Genomic DNA, 13,251 nt, shown 5'->3' with positions numbered 1-13,251 from the left:
TTATTTTGAAGTACCAATGGGTTAAAAATTATTTTTTTTTTGGAAAAAAAAAAAAAAAAAAAAAAAAAAAAAAAAAAATGTCCAAAGTTGCAAACTGCACTTTTAATTCCTTTATCTCTGATGAAGCCATTTGTAAAACACACCATAGGTATTGTTTGTATTACTTAAACAAGTGTCCACTGACAATGTGCAAGAGACTCAAGGTGGGCCTTTCAGTGTGTAAACACATCAAAAGTTATTTGTGCAAGAGACTTTCCTATGACTCTCTTGTGTGTAAACACACATCAAGTATATTTTATAATGGACTTTTTTCTTCAAAGAGGTTTAATAGAGGGAACTGTAATTGTTACGGTCTTATCGTCCCGAAAGAGAGAAGGAAGACAGGATAGGAGAAAGCCAGCAGCCAGCCGTTCCGAGAACGAACCTTATTTGTTTAAAATAAAAATGGCGCGATCGAGCGCTTACAACCAAGCTAACTAGGCGGGCTATAATGTGCTTTATTTTATTTATGACTAACTTATGAGCTTTTATTAGGTACAGAACATGAAGGAGGCGCGCGAACGTCAAGAGCAACAACCTACACGACACACGAATATTAACGCTACACTTTTGGCCAGAGCTGCCCAACCGGTCGATCGCGGAGTGATTTCAAGTCGATAGCGACCAGCACACCCAATAGTGTTTGTATCTATATAATCTAGCAATATCATCTTACACACCCGATTACTCCAAACTTGTGGACCAAATTCAGAGTCAAGTCTCTCATTAGATAAGTCGATCGCAAGACTGTATTGAATTTTCAAGTCGATCTTTTTCTAAAAAGGTTGGGCAACCCAGCAGTAGGCTATGCGTTATGCTGTAGGCTCGCACACAGCTGGTTCAAGTCCCAGTGAGAAATGCGAGATCCTTCTTGGAATAGACCCCTGATACCTACGTCGCGTCGCATCGTGTAAAACGATCTTGATCCGACCCAATCATTTTTGATCACATAAAAAAATCGCCTCTTGGCATTCTGAAGGCAGTTCAAAACAGAGCGGCAAAATTCAAATGTTTCAAATTGGTTTTTGAATTAATTTTTTTTTTAAATAATATTTTTTCTTTCATGTTAGAAATGTTTGTTTTTTACTTTATTCTTTGATCATATAAAATGAATTTTAAAAATTGCCGCCGGGACAGCTATCTCACGTCGTCCGAGCTCATCTCAGCCCTGTTCATAACCACGGCCTGTATTGAATTTTCAAGTCGATCTTTCTCTAAAAAGATTGGGCAACCCAGCAGTAGGCTATGCGTTATGCTGTAGGCTCGCACACAGCTGGTTCAAGTCCCAGTGAGAAATGCGAGATCCTTCTTGGAATAGACCCCTGATACCTACGTCGCGTCGCATCGTGTAAAACGATCTTGATCCGACCCAATCATTTTTGATCACATAAAAAAATCGCCTCTTGGCATTCTGAAGGCAGTTCAAAACAGAGCGGCAAAATTCAAATGTTTCAAATTGGTTTTTGAATTTAATTGATCAATTATTTTTTTGAAATTTAATAATTTTTTATGTTAGAAATGTTTGTTTTTTACTTTATTCTTTGATTCTTTTGCCTATTCAAGTTGTAGAAACGTTCTGATATCAATTTTTTTTATTCGGGTGTAAATAAAGTAGTTATAGTGTCTTGCAAAAAGTTAAAGGTGGAAGAATCGCCGTGGGCTTCAAGCACAATGAAACCTTCACTGGTGGTTGATGAAATGTTTCCTGAAGGAGTAGGTCCTTATTTGGAGTGCGAGGAGGTAACTTTTATTCATGAAAGAAAAAAATAAATATAGAATATTGAACCACTTAAATTTGGGCAAATCCAAATACCATTTTTGAGCTCTTGAAGCTTTTCCCCAAGTTCTAACAATGAGAAACAATAGTGACATTTTTTCCTGTCACTGGGTTGAGTTTTCCATGAATTTCCCTCTTCTGAAGTCATTTACTTATGTAATATCAGTACATTCTCCACTTAAATTGGAATCTAGTGTTATCTTGTTATCTCTATGATGGACTTATCAACTCAAGTTTACCAAGAAAAATAATATGGCATATGCTAGGTACACCAACTTAAATTTTTCTTGGAAGTCATTTACTTATGTAATATCAGTACATTCTCCACTTAAATTGGAATCTAGTGTTATCTTGTTATCTCTATGATGGACTTATCAAGTCAAGTTTACCAAGGATAATAATATGGCATATGCTAGGTACACCAACTTAATTTTTTCTTCAATTTTCATTTGTTCCAGGCAGGAGGCTCTAACACATTACTAATGGACTTGGCTGCAAATGAAAAAGCTGTCCATAATGACTTTTTCAATAGTAAGTAATGTAGTCTAGCAGTACCATGGGTTCAATACTGATTTATTGTTTGGAAATTAAAAAAAAAAAAAATATGTCCAAAGTTGCAAACTGCACTTTTAATTCCTTTATCTCTGATGAAGCCTTTTGTAAAACACACCATAGGTATTGTTATTGTTTGTATTACTTAAACAAGTGTCCACTGGCAATGTGCAAGAGACTCGTCAAGGTGGGCCTTTCAGTGTGTAAACACATCAAAAATTATTTGTGCAAGAGACTTTCCTATGACTCTCTTGTGTGTAAACACACATCAAAGTTTTTTGTCAGCCTCTCAATCAGCCCTACCAGTTTACCAACTCGGGATTGAGATGAAATGAGGATCTCCCTATACTTAATCTTAATATCCAGGTGAATCTCGGATTGAATTCAATCCTGAGATAACACATCAAGTCTAATAATGTCTTCTTTTATTTCACAGATTTTGGGGATTTGTTTGATGATGAAGATCTAGACTGAATGACCAACTTCCCTGCTATGCTTCATCTAATGTTCTCTGTTTATACACCAAACAAAAATTATGACAAAAATACCTAAGAAATTGAAAGAACACTATTATTGGAACACATATTATATGACTAGAAACACAGTGAGATCATTAAATTTATTGTCTTAGATTTCTTTACAGAATAAAATATTGTCATTTAGAAATACATATGTACAGAGAAAAAAATAATATCTAATAGGTAATAAAGTATATAAAAATAATGGAATCCTGTCTTTTAACTTTTCCTGCCTTTTAGTATTCTTCAGTTTTCACAAAGAAACTTGTAAAACATAAAATGCTACAGATAAATTCTGTGAATTGAAAAAATAATTGAATTGAACAGAGTATGACTTCTAATCTCAATACATAGGATTGCCACAGTAAAATATACAGCATTCCTAGAGCAGATGGCAATGTTAAAATAATGGAAACAATGATACTGTTTTCTTTTCTTGTTAAATTACCTTTTCTACCAAAAAATATTCTCATATATTCTAGCTGCATTAGAAATAAATAAATCAATATTTCTGTGAGTAAAATCCCATGTTCAAATGGAAATGTGATAATCTTGTAAATATTTACAATTAGCTCAATAATAACAAACATTGTGAAGTAATAGTAGTGTAGATAAAGTAATATCTCATATATTAAAGAAGATTGCACCATTCTGGCTTTGGTTGTTTGATGGTTTATGAGAAATCCTTCATTGAGTTGAAGTGTTCAGTATTTAATGATTATTCCAATCAGACATCTATGTGAGGCCTTCTTATGTTTTGGAAGTCACACAGAAACAAAAGGGCTAACTGAAATATCTTCAAACACAATTAATAGGTACCTAGTAATATTTAATTAAGAAAATAAATTTACTTAGGTAAATGGTGTTTATTTCTTTTTATTGGTTGTTGATGTAATCAGACATCTATGTGAGGCCTTCTTATGTTTTGGAAGTCACACAGAAACAAAAGGGCTAACTGAAATATCTTCAAACACAATTAATACCTAGTAATATTTAATTAAGAAAATAAATTTATTTAGGTAAATGGTGTTTATTTCTTTTTATTGGTTGTTGATGTACAGTGAGGTCAGTGAGGTGTTTGCTGTTATCGTTGCCATGGCAACAAAAAATATGGTGGCAGTCAATGGCAGTTTAAATTGATTGGCGGGAAATTTTGAATTTTTTAAATCCGTCAGCAAAATAAAATGGCATAATCCTGAGATAATCTACGGTGGTAAAACTCGACCTTAGTAACTTGGACTGAAGAAAATTTAACAATTATTTCTACTGTTTCAGCTGTTCTCAAGATCTGGTGGACAAGAATAACAACAGCGTCCCCACCAATGCCAGATCCCAGTGCTATTTCCATGCCAAGAGTTTGGAAGCAACGGCAGTCAGATTTCTTCAATACATATGCACTGTGTTTGACTTCAAGACCAGCGAAAACTTCTACGATCAGTTCAATCGTGCGCTGGCCAAGTTCCACAAGGAAACCAAGAATATGACTTGGTCCGATATGATTTACCTGGCCGAACAATGTATTCGAAATAATATTTAGAGAATAAGGTATAGTTGTTTTACTTTGACCCTGTCAGAGAGGAGTAAGTAATTATAGAAATAGTACAGTAGAACCCCGATTTTATGAACTAATAATTGGGACCGTTCATAAAATCAAGGTATAGTTGTTTTACTTTGACCCTGTCAGAGAGGAGTAAGTAATTATAGAAATAGTACAGTAGAACCCCGATTTTATGAACTAATTGGGACCGTTCATAAAATAGGGGTTACATAAGAAAACACAGAAAACATGGCAAATTTTCGACAGTAAATGCTTATTTATTGATTTTTTTGTCCTCTTAGTAACATATTATCGAGGGTTCATATATCCGAGGTTCGTAAAATCGGGGTTCTACTGTACTGATAAAACCAAGTCAAATCGAACATTAATGGGATAATGAGTAAATAATCACAGTATTTTATTAGCACTGATGAAATCAAATTGAAGAATCTTAAGGCCGGGGCCACAATCACAGTTTAAACTTGGTTTAACTCTTGGATTACCTATCCAATCTGATTGGTTGATTCCAAAACTTTCAGCCAATCAGATTGCTCAATCCAAGAGTTAAAACTTAAACCGAGTTTAAACTGTGATTGTGGCCTTGGCATAGTCCCTAATATCTTGCGTGATATCCACAAGGCTGCAGAGACTGATGGTTAGAAAACAATTTTTTGTTGTTGCTTGTTTTGAAAGTCAAAATCCCAATAGGTACATAGTTTTTCGAAACACATGTACCTTGTTTTCATTTCCTGTTTGTTATGTTTGAAGGTATCGCGTAACTTTTATTTTATTCTACCACCTATTCAAGTTTGTTTATTAAGGTTTCAAGTTATTTTTTAAAGGTGTTTTTATGTTTAGTTAGTTTTTGACGATTTTGGAGAAATATTTATGTTACGAATTGTTTTTTTGCAAATTTTATTTTATTCATTTTATATGTTTTACATAGGTATTTTATTTTATGATTCCTACCTTATTTTTTATTTTATAGTTGAGTGGGGTAAATTCTATGTTTTATTTGTTGTAAGTCGTAGTGTTAGTTTAGAGTGGGGGAGTGTTCAAAGGGGTAAAGCTAAGCAAAGATTACCTATCAGACAAAAAAGGTATTTTTTTTTTTCATTTTAGGTGGCATTGAATTATTTTAAATGAATGACTTTCAAAACCCATTTATTTGGCTTAAAAGGATCTCAGTTTATTGTTATGTATGTCGAAATATGTATTGTTGACAGTGTGTTAAGGCTTTACGATGAAGTGAAGCAAATTCGCGTTTACAAACATTGGTTTTTCCCGTTGATATGCAAATCAATTAATTGTCATCCTGCTAAACATCGCTATAGTATTGTACCCTCGAAATATGTATTGTTGACAGTGTGTTAAGGCTTTACGATGAAGTGAAGCAAATTCGCGTTTACAAACATTGGTTTTTCCCGTTGATTTGCAAATGCAAATCAATTAATTGTCATCCTGCTAAACATCGCTATAGTATTGTACCGCTTCTGAAAATATTGGACCAAGGTTTTACTCGTAAGACCATTTGAAATTCGATGTTGATCACTCGCGTATGTGTGAACACAGCGTATTTTATAGTCAGTACAAGAATAGTGTGCATTATGTTAGTGCCTTACCCAAACTGTAAATAACTACTAAGTATAACGAAATATATCTACCTAGTGTCTTGTGGTTGTGGTTATACACAGGGTTAGCCTAGGCTTGGGGGAAAGAGCGTAGCCCTGTTAGTAACCACAAACTGTATTAACTGGAGAGCACACGGAAAGAATATTTTGTAATTTTGGTAATAAATCATGGCATAGTTTCATTACCAAATTACCATACATTTGTCCGGAGCGGACTAAAATGAAAAGATACCCCATCTGGCCAGCCAAAATCATAGAGATTCTTGACAATGAAAAGTACAAAGTTTTCTTCTATGGAACTCATGATTGTGCAATTGTGCCTACATGTAATGTAACCAAATATGAAAGTATTAAAAACAACATTCCCAAATCAAAACTGAAATCTTATATGACTGCTGTGAAGGAAATAAAACAAGATGTCAACAACAAGCTGTTTAGCTGTGAGAAAATCAAGAAGCATCAGAGAAATTCCAACAAAAATAAAAGAGATGGTGCTGATGCTAATAAGACCATGAAGGAGAGTGATGTGAAAAATAACAAGAGAAAAATATCCTCCTGTAGCTCTGATAAAGGTATAGTATAATATGTTTGTAGTTTGCTTACTTATCATAAAAAGCGGAGTTTGTAGTAGTTATTTAAAGATTCCTCAGGGTTACTCCTGTTATGACTGGAGGATAAGACCTTTAGCAGTAAAAAAAAAAAAAAAAAGATATTTCGGTGTAGGAACCAATTTTCTCGCCACTGTACGCTCACTCTTTTTTCTGTGGGCTCTTCAGTTGACAAAGTAGGGAATTTATAAATTTAAATTTACCAAATTAATTATATTTTTTTGAAAGTTTTTGTTTTAGCTTGGCACTTACGATAGTTTTTGAATGTCAAAGCACAGTCATTTTGTAAGTAGGCGGTAGGTACAGTAGAATTTTGATACAACAAAGACCAAGGGGAGCAATCCTTTGTTATAGATTTCGTTTCATCGAAACCGAATAGAAAATATCTGGATTATCATTAATAAAATCCATTGTTATGAGTAATATGTAGTAGGTTCAAGGTTCATATTTCATTTACGTGACTTTCATAAAGGGGCCACTCTCTCCCCTAAATCGAGGGTCCCTCCGTATACCAAAGTGGCTCAAAAGGGCCCCAAGTTCCTCTTCTAGGCCATTTTTTGGTACCAGACAACCCAATGTATAAAAACACAAAACCATTATTGTGAAAATTCTACTTTACCTACTTGAATTGCCAAGGGGCCACTCTCTCCCCTAAATCGAGGGTCCCTCCGTATACCAAAGTGGCTCAAAAGGGCCCCAAGTTCCTCTTCTAGGCCATTTTGGTACCAGACAACCCAATGTATAAAAACACAAAACCATCATTGTGAAAATTCTACTTTACCTACTTGAATTGCCTTTTTTTTTACAACTCGGTGATATGAGTACCAAAACACAGTGTGAGCTTAGGTGATTAAATTGTATTCTATTTTATGAGTCAAATATATCGAAGATAATGGTTCTAAAGGATTACGTGTTCAATTATTAGCTAGAATAATCCACTTCGTGCTTTTAGTGTCAGTGGCCGTAAAAGGTTTCGTCCGTGTGGAGGTTATTTAGGAACAGGGTGTTCAACCTAAACGTGCCCGTTTTTTGCCCCTTAAAAGTCCCCAGTACACTTTTCGGGCATTCATTATTAAGTAATTTTGACGAGGAATCGATTGGTGCCACTTTCAAGATTGTCCGACTCACAGTTAAGGAGTTAGGGGTTCGAGACTTGGCGAATTCAAGAAAAAATACCGGTTTTGAAAAGCCTCCAACTGTTTCTGTTAAAGATATTTGAGCTGTCAAAAAGTCATTCTTGTGTGATTTTTCACGCCGAAACCAATGATGCAACTTCTAACACTATTGTACTTACAGTTGAAAAGTTACGGGCTCGATACTCCCCTGTGTGAAGGGATTTTACTAGTTTTTTTATTTATAAATAGGCATGTAAATATTCAATCCTGAGTGATTTTTTTATGAGGACCTCGATGAAGAAGGTTTGAGATGTATGCGACTCAAATTTAAGAGTTTAAAATTTCTACTCCCTAGTGGCCATAGTTTCGGAACCGCTTCAGAACATCTACAGGTAATTTCAGGTAAATGTGTACAATTACCGGTAATAATACATAATTTCCGAATTATCTACTTTTACCTTAACATAATTATATACTAATTAGCTTTGGATAGCGTATAATATAATCTATCTTGACTTGGCGGGGCGGAGCGCTACCGCGCTCCTTAATACTAAAATATTACATAGTGCATTTTTTCCGATTTTTTAAAATCGATTTTTCAAAATATCGATACTTTGGTTCCGATTCGATCTCGTGTATCGATACTTACGTTTCGATATGAAATCGATTCTGAAAATCGATACTTTTGTTTCGATTCCCATCCCTAGAATCGGGCCTAAGGCGGGTGAAAAACAGAAAAGAAAAAGATAATAATAAAAGAATTCAAATTGAATCTTTTATTATTATCTTTTTCTTTTCTGTTTTTCACCCGCCTTAGGCCCGGTACGAGTGTTTTTTCGTGAAATTTTTTTTGACGATTTTTTTTTTACAATCTGAAAATCCATTTTTGATTTGCCATTTTTGACGAAAAACGCCATCTCTCTCACTCAAATGTAGAAAGAAAAAGACAGAAAACTCTCGGTCTCGTACAGCATACAGCTGGTTATTGTTTATTGTATAGGGAACTAAAGAGCGAGTTACACGTTTTGAAAGAACTACTCTTGAGGATCTAGTTCATTGAAAAGAGTAGTTCATTTTTTTAGCTCAATGAATCTTTATACATCTCTAAATGCATGTGAATAGTCAATCCTATCGTAACTTTTCAACTGTAAGTCCAATAGTGTTTGAAGTTGCACCATTCGGTTCGGCGTTATAAAACGGCGTTTTTTAAGGGCGGGTCACCTGCAAATGAAATAAAAGAATTTCGTGTTTTTGCTTAAAAGCTTTGAAAGAATCTGTATAAAAAAGAGGGAAAAGGAAAAAATTACTTTGTTCTATTGTCAAATTTAATTTAATTTATTTTACATGAAAACAACTTATTTGATGCAAAACTGTACACGTGATCAAAAATCAACATCGGAAATAGGACAGAACTGTTTTTAAATGTTGTTCGTAGAAAAAGTAAAAAGGTGTGGAATCGAAGCAATTGGACATCTTGGGACTGAAAGCAAACCTGGCATTTTGTACTTCTACGTTAAGTGTGCCGGGAGGCGGGCGAACGTCAGAAGTTTAAATAGACAGTTACAGAAAACCAAATGAATCAGAAAAATGGCCGGAATTTAACCAAGCTGTGTTGTAATTAATTAGGTCCCATTCATATACCAAGTCAAGTCCGGCAAAAACTCCGACCTCCAACGTTAATGGCTGGATTACTATTACTATTTTGACAAACAGATCTGTCTACTCCAACATTTGGGGGCGAATAAAAACTAATAAAAAAAAATAATACATTTGAACATTGTGAAATTCTACACAGAGAAGAAAAAAATAAGCGTACAATACAAAAAGATTTCATGTTTACTCCTAACCTTCAGTTTGAAATAAAAAGGAAGATACATTGTTATATCTTACAAATTTACACAGAGCTCAAGTCCTGGGATAGATAGCTGTTACCTATATTTTAGTGGTAGAAATTTTTTGAAAGTCTTTAATGTTTTACAGCTGGCTATAGGCTATAGGCAAATTGTATGCCTATGTAGGGAACTAATCCAGCTAAAAATATAAATGGGCACTAGAGCCAAAATTTTCCAAACAGTCTAAATTTCAACATTCTATCCAGAGCTATTCATTCGTTCCGAGACTTTTGGATCACCAGTAGAAAACATGTTTTATGTTGATAATAAAAAGGTTATGGTAAAATGTAGGCAAAGAAAATTAAACGTGTTCACATGAAAACGGATTCCTGAGGGTACAACAGATCAAGTTGTCTTGACTACTGAAGAATGTGTGTTATTAAACTTGAACTATTAATATTACAAGGGATTGCTTAGCCAGCTTTTGATACATAGCTAGATGTGAATTTTTTTTTTTTTTTTTTTTTTTTTTAATAATACTCTTTCAACTTGTATTTCTTTGATCTTTCAGGTGCTCTGAGCAAGAAACCAAAGAAAAATCAAAAATCTGTAGACTTCTCAATTTTCACTGACTCTGAACTCTACCTTGAATGCAGCACACCTGAAAATATTCCTGTTCGAATGCATATCAGTGATGTTTTAACTAAGGATATCCTATCTACATTGCCTGATTATAGCAAAGATCCTGTCAAGTGGAAGACCTTTGTTTTGTGCATTGTAGATTTTATCAGATGTAAAATTATCAAGGGAGAACCAGTGCCTCATGAAGTACAAAATAATATTGATGTCATTATTCAGAGTAGCAAGGCCCAAATGATGTAAGTATTTCACTGATTCCCACCCATAGTGTGATGAGAGGTATCTTTTTATTGTTTTGTCTGACCCACGTTTTGTGAATTTTTGGCATGGACATAAATATTGATGTCATTATTCAGAGTAGCAAGGCCCAAATGATGTAAGTATTTCACTGATTCCCACCCATAGTGTGATGAGAGGTATCTTCTTATTGTTTTGTCTGACCCACGTTTTGTGAATTTTTGGCATGGACATTAAAAATAATCATAATAAATTAGTAAGGATTTATTTATTACCAATTTCTAACTTTCGTTTTTATTGATATTTTCAGGAGCACACCAACCATTGAACTGCCCAATGGCTCTGAATTGAATGGAACAACTACAGTATCTCAAAATGCTAAAGACACTAAAGCAAGTAATATCCCAAGGAGATCATGCAGAACAAAATCTGTTGAAATATCAAACTGTCAGATTGCATCAGTCAAAGAAAGAAAGGAGGAAGAAAAAGTAGGTGTAGAAACCAAAGTTGTTGAAAAATTTGATCCACAATTCCAGAATACTTTTGAAAACATTGCCAGGGAGGAAAAAATGACGAGTACCATACTTGAAAATATTGTTACAAATGCAGAGAGTAATATTCTGAGTGAGCCAAAGAAGAATAAAGTTTCTGATACAGAAGTATTCCATGAAGAATCAACAGAACAGGTTCATAAAGTTTCTGACTCTGCTGAAGAAAAACATGAAGTTTCTATAACATCTGAACCAAAGCGTGAAGTTCAGGAATCCACTGAAAAAAGTCCTGGACCAACAGAACAAAATTCCGTCTGTTCTACCAATAATGCTAATAGTGGTGTCCAGAGACTGTCACCTTTGTTCAACAATGAAAAGCTTCTTGCAAAATACATGAACTATTTCAACAAAAGAAAATTAAAACTCGATTTGAATGAAATCAACAACCACATTACGAAAATGTTGGAAAACAAACAGGGAAATAAGCTGGAAAATCCTCAGCCAGAAACAGAGCGAGCTAATGAAGAAAATCGAAGTACACAAACATCAACTGATATAAAAGCCGAGTCGAGTAAGGAAATTGATCCAAAGAAATCAACCAAAGAATTAACAAGTAGTGATGAACATGTACTTGAAGTTATGGACGAGAGCAAGTCTGATAATAATAAGCAAACTGATCTCAATAATGATAAGGATGGTATACCAAAGCTAACTGATACAACTTGTAAAGATGTGGTGACAACAAAACCAGAGGCTTCACGTCTCAGTAGTCACATGACGGTGTTGGATTGTAATGCAAGCTGTTCTTATGATATTAAGAATGATCATACAACTGACACCGCAACACATACTGGTGTAAATGTAAAGGTTACAAATACACCTGACGAAAACATAGAGCCGCAGGGTGCTCTTAATGGCAGACTTGAGAAAAGTAATGGACATGATTACCAAGAGCCAAATAATGGAAATCCATATCAAACCAAAGATATTACCAAAAGAATCAGTGATTCAACTGACAGTAACATCAAGGTTGCTGTAGATTTCCAAGGACTTCAGTCTACGAAGGCTGTTGATGAAACTCTTTCAAATGGATCTAACAATGAGATGCCATCTAACATAAGCCTAAGTAATGATCTCACTGAAGCCCAACTAAATGATCTGGTACAAGAATTATTCCAGAAGGAATGCCAAGCCTTGCTCTTGCATATGAAACTTATGCAGTGTTTAAGTTTCAACAAAAACCAACAAAGTTCTTGTTCGGAACAAGATCTGGCCAGTGCAGTTCAGATTATGTCTGAATTATATCACATGAAGCTGAATCAATTTGTTCTGCTGAGAAATCCTCAGATTGTGTTTACGTGCAGATTGATTGCCAGGTAAGTAAAAACTAAAGAACGATTTCTTCCTTTTTTTTTCTCTTCGCCTTCTCCCGCGTTCAAACGGGGTCGGCGTTTTTTGTCTCTGCCATTTTTGACGAAAAACGCCATCTCTCTCACTCAAATGTAGAAAGAAAAAGACAGAAAACTCTCGGTCTCGTACAGCATACAGGTGGTTATTGTTTATTGTATAGGGAACTAAAGAGCGAGTTACACGTTTTGAAAGAACTACTCTTGAGGATCTAGTTCATTGAAAAGAGTAGTTCATTTTTTTAGCTCAATGAATCTTTATACATCTCTAAATGCATGTGAATAGTCAATCCTATCGTAACTTTTCAACTGTAAGTCCAATAGTGTTTGAAGTTGCACCATTCGGTTCGGCGTTATAAAACGGCGTTTTTTAAGGGCGGGTCACCTGCAAATGAAATAAAAGAATTTCGTGTTTTTGCTTAAAAGCTTTGAAAGAATCTGTATAAAAAAGAGGGAAAAGGAAAAAATTACTTTGTTCTATTGTCAAATTTAATTTAATTTATTTTACATGAAAACAACTTATTTGATGCAAAACTGTACACGTGATCAAAAATCAACATCGGAAATAGGACAGAACTGTTTTTAAATGTTGTTCGTAGAAAAAGTAAAAAGGTGTGGAATCGAAGCAATTGGACATCTTGGGACTGAAAGCAAACCTGGCATTTTGTACTTCTACGTTAAGTGTGCCGGGAGGCGGGCGAACGTCAGAAGTTTAAATAGACAGTTACAGAAAACCAAATGAATCAGAAAAATGGCCGGAATTTAACCAAGCTGTGTTGTAATTAATTAGGTCCCATTCATATACCAAATCAAGTCCAGCAAAAACTCCGACCTCGTTAATGGCTGGATTACTATTACTATTTTGACAA

The 13,251-nt window shown here is 34.7% G+C and overlaps 2 protein-coding genes and 2 long non-coding RNA genes across 4 annotated transcripts in view; 3 read left to right on the top strand and 1 right to left on the bottom strand.

Annotated features, from left to right (window-relative positions):
- LOC103506507 (PC4 and SFRS1-interacting protein-like) overlaps positions 1 to 12,356 on the top strand; it is a 15,209-nt gene extending 2,853 nt beyond the window's left edge. Inside the window, exons 2-4 of the mRNA XM_008470896.2 lie at positions 6,292 to 6,626; positions 10,181 to 10,487; positions 10,796 to 12,356. Coding sequence (XP_008469118.2) covers positions 6,292 to 6,626; positions 10,181 to 10,487; positions 10,796 to 12,356 — 2,203 coding nt within the window. The remainder of the gene's footprint in view (positions 1 to 6,291; positions 6,627 to 10,180; positions 10,488 to 10,795) is intronic.
- LOC103506503 (COP9 signalosome complex subunit 9) lies at positions 1,530 to 3,096 on the top strand. Its single transcript, XM_008470891.3, has 3 exons — positions 1,530 to 1,779; positions 2,275 to 2,347; positions 2,805 to 3,096. Exons 1-3 carry the CDS (start codon positions 1,711 to 1,713, stop codon positions 2,840 to 2,842), a joined length of 180 nt encoding a protein of 59 aa, XP_008469113.1. The 5' UTR covers positions 1,530 to 1,710; the 3' UTR covers positions 2,843 to 3,096.
- Positions 4,165 to 5,742, top strand: LOC113466285. Its single transcript, XR_003390727.1, has 2 exons — positions 4,165 to 4,431; positions 4,542 to 5,742. It is a non-coding gene; the product is annotated as an uncharacterized LOC113466285 (long non-coding RNA).
- Positions 6,801 to 7,562, bottom strand: LOC113466287. Its single transcript, XR_003390729.1, has 2 exons — positions 7,444 to 7,562; positions 6,801 to 7,281 (listed from the first exon to the last, which is right to left on the bottom strand). It is a non-coding gene; the product is annotated as an uncharacterized LOC113466287 (long non-coding RNA).
- Positions 12,357 to 13,251: the final 895 nt, after the last annotated feature.

This window comes from Diaphorina citri, unplaced genomic scaffold (genome assembly GCF_000475195.1).
Source record: "Diaphorina citri unplaced genomic scaffold, Diaci psyllid genome assembly version 1.1 scaffold240, whole genome shotgun sequence".
Lineage (NCBI taxonomy): Eukaryota > Metazoa > Arthropoda > Insecta > Hemiptera > Psyllidae > Diaphorina > Diaphorina citri.
The sequence above is the reverse complement of the archived record's forward strand: the minus strand, read 5'-3'. Positions and strand labels throughout refer to the sequence as shown.

Excerpts from the sequence above, each read along its gene's own strand:
- LOC103506503 (XM_008470891.3), top strand. The coding sequence starts at position 1,711 with ATGAAACCTTCACTGGTGGTTGATGAAATGTTTCCTGAAGGAGTAGGT. Across the intron at positions 1,780-2,274 it reads CTTATTTGGAGTGCGAGGAG|GCAGGAGGCTCTAACACATT; the intron begins GTAACTTTTATT and ends CATTTGTTCCAG. Across the intron at positions 2,348-2,804 it reads CCATAATGACTTTTTCAATA|ATTTTGGGGATTTGTTTGAT; the intron begins GTAAGTAATGTA and ends TTTATTTCACAG.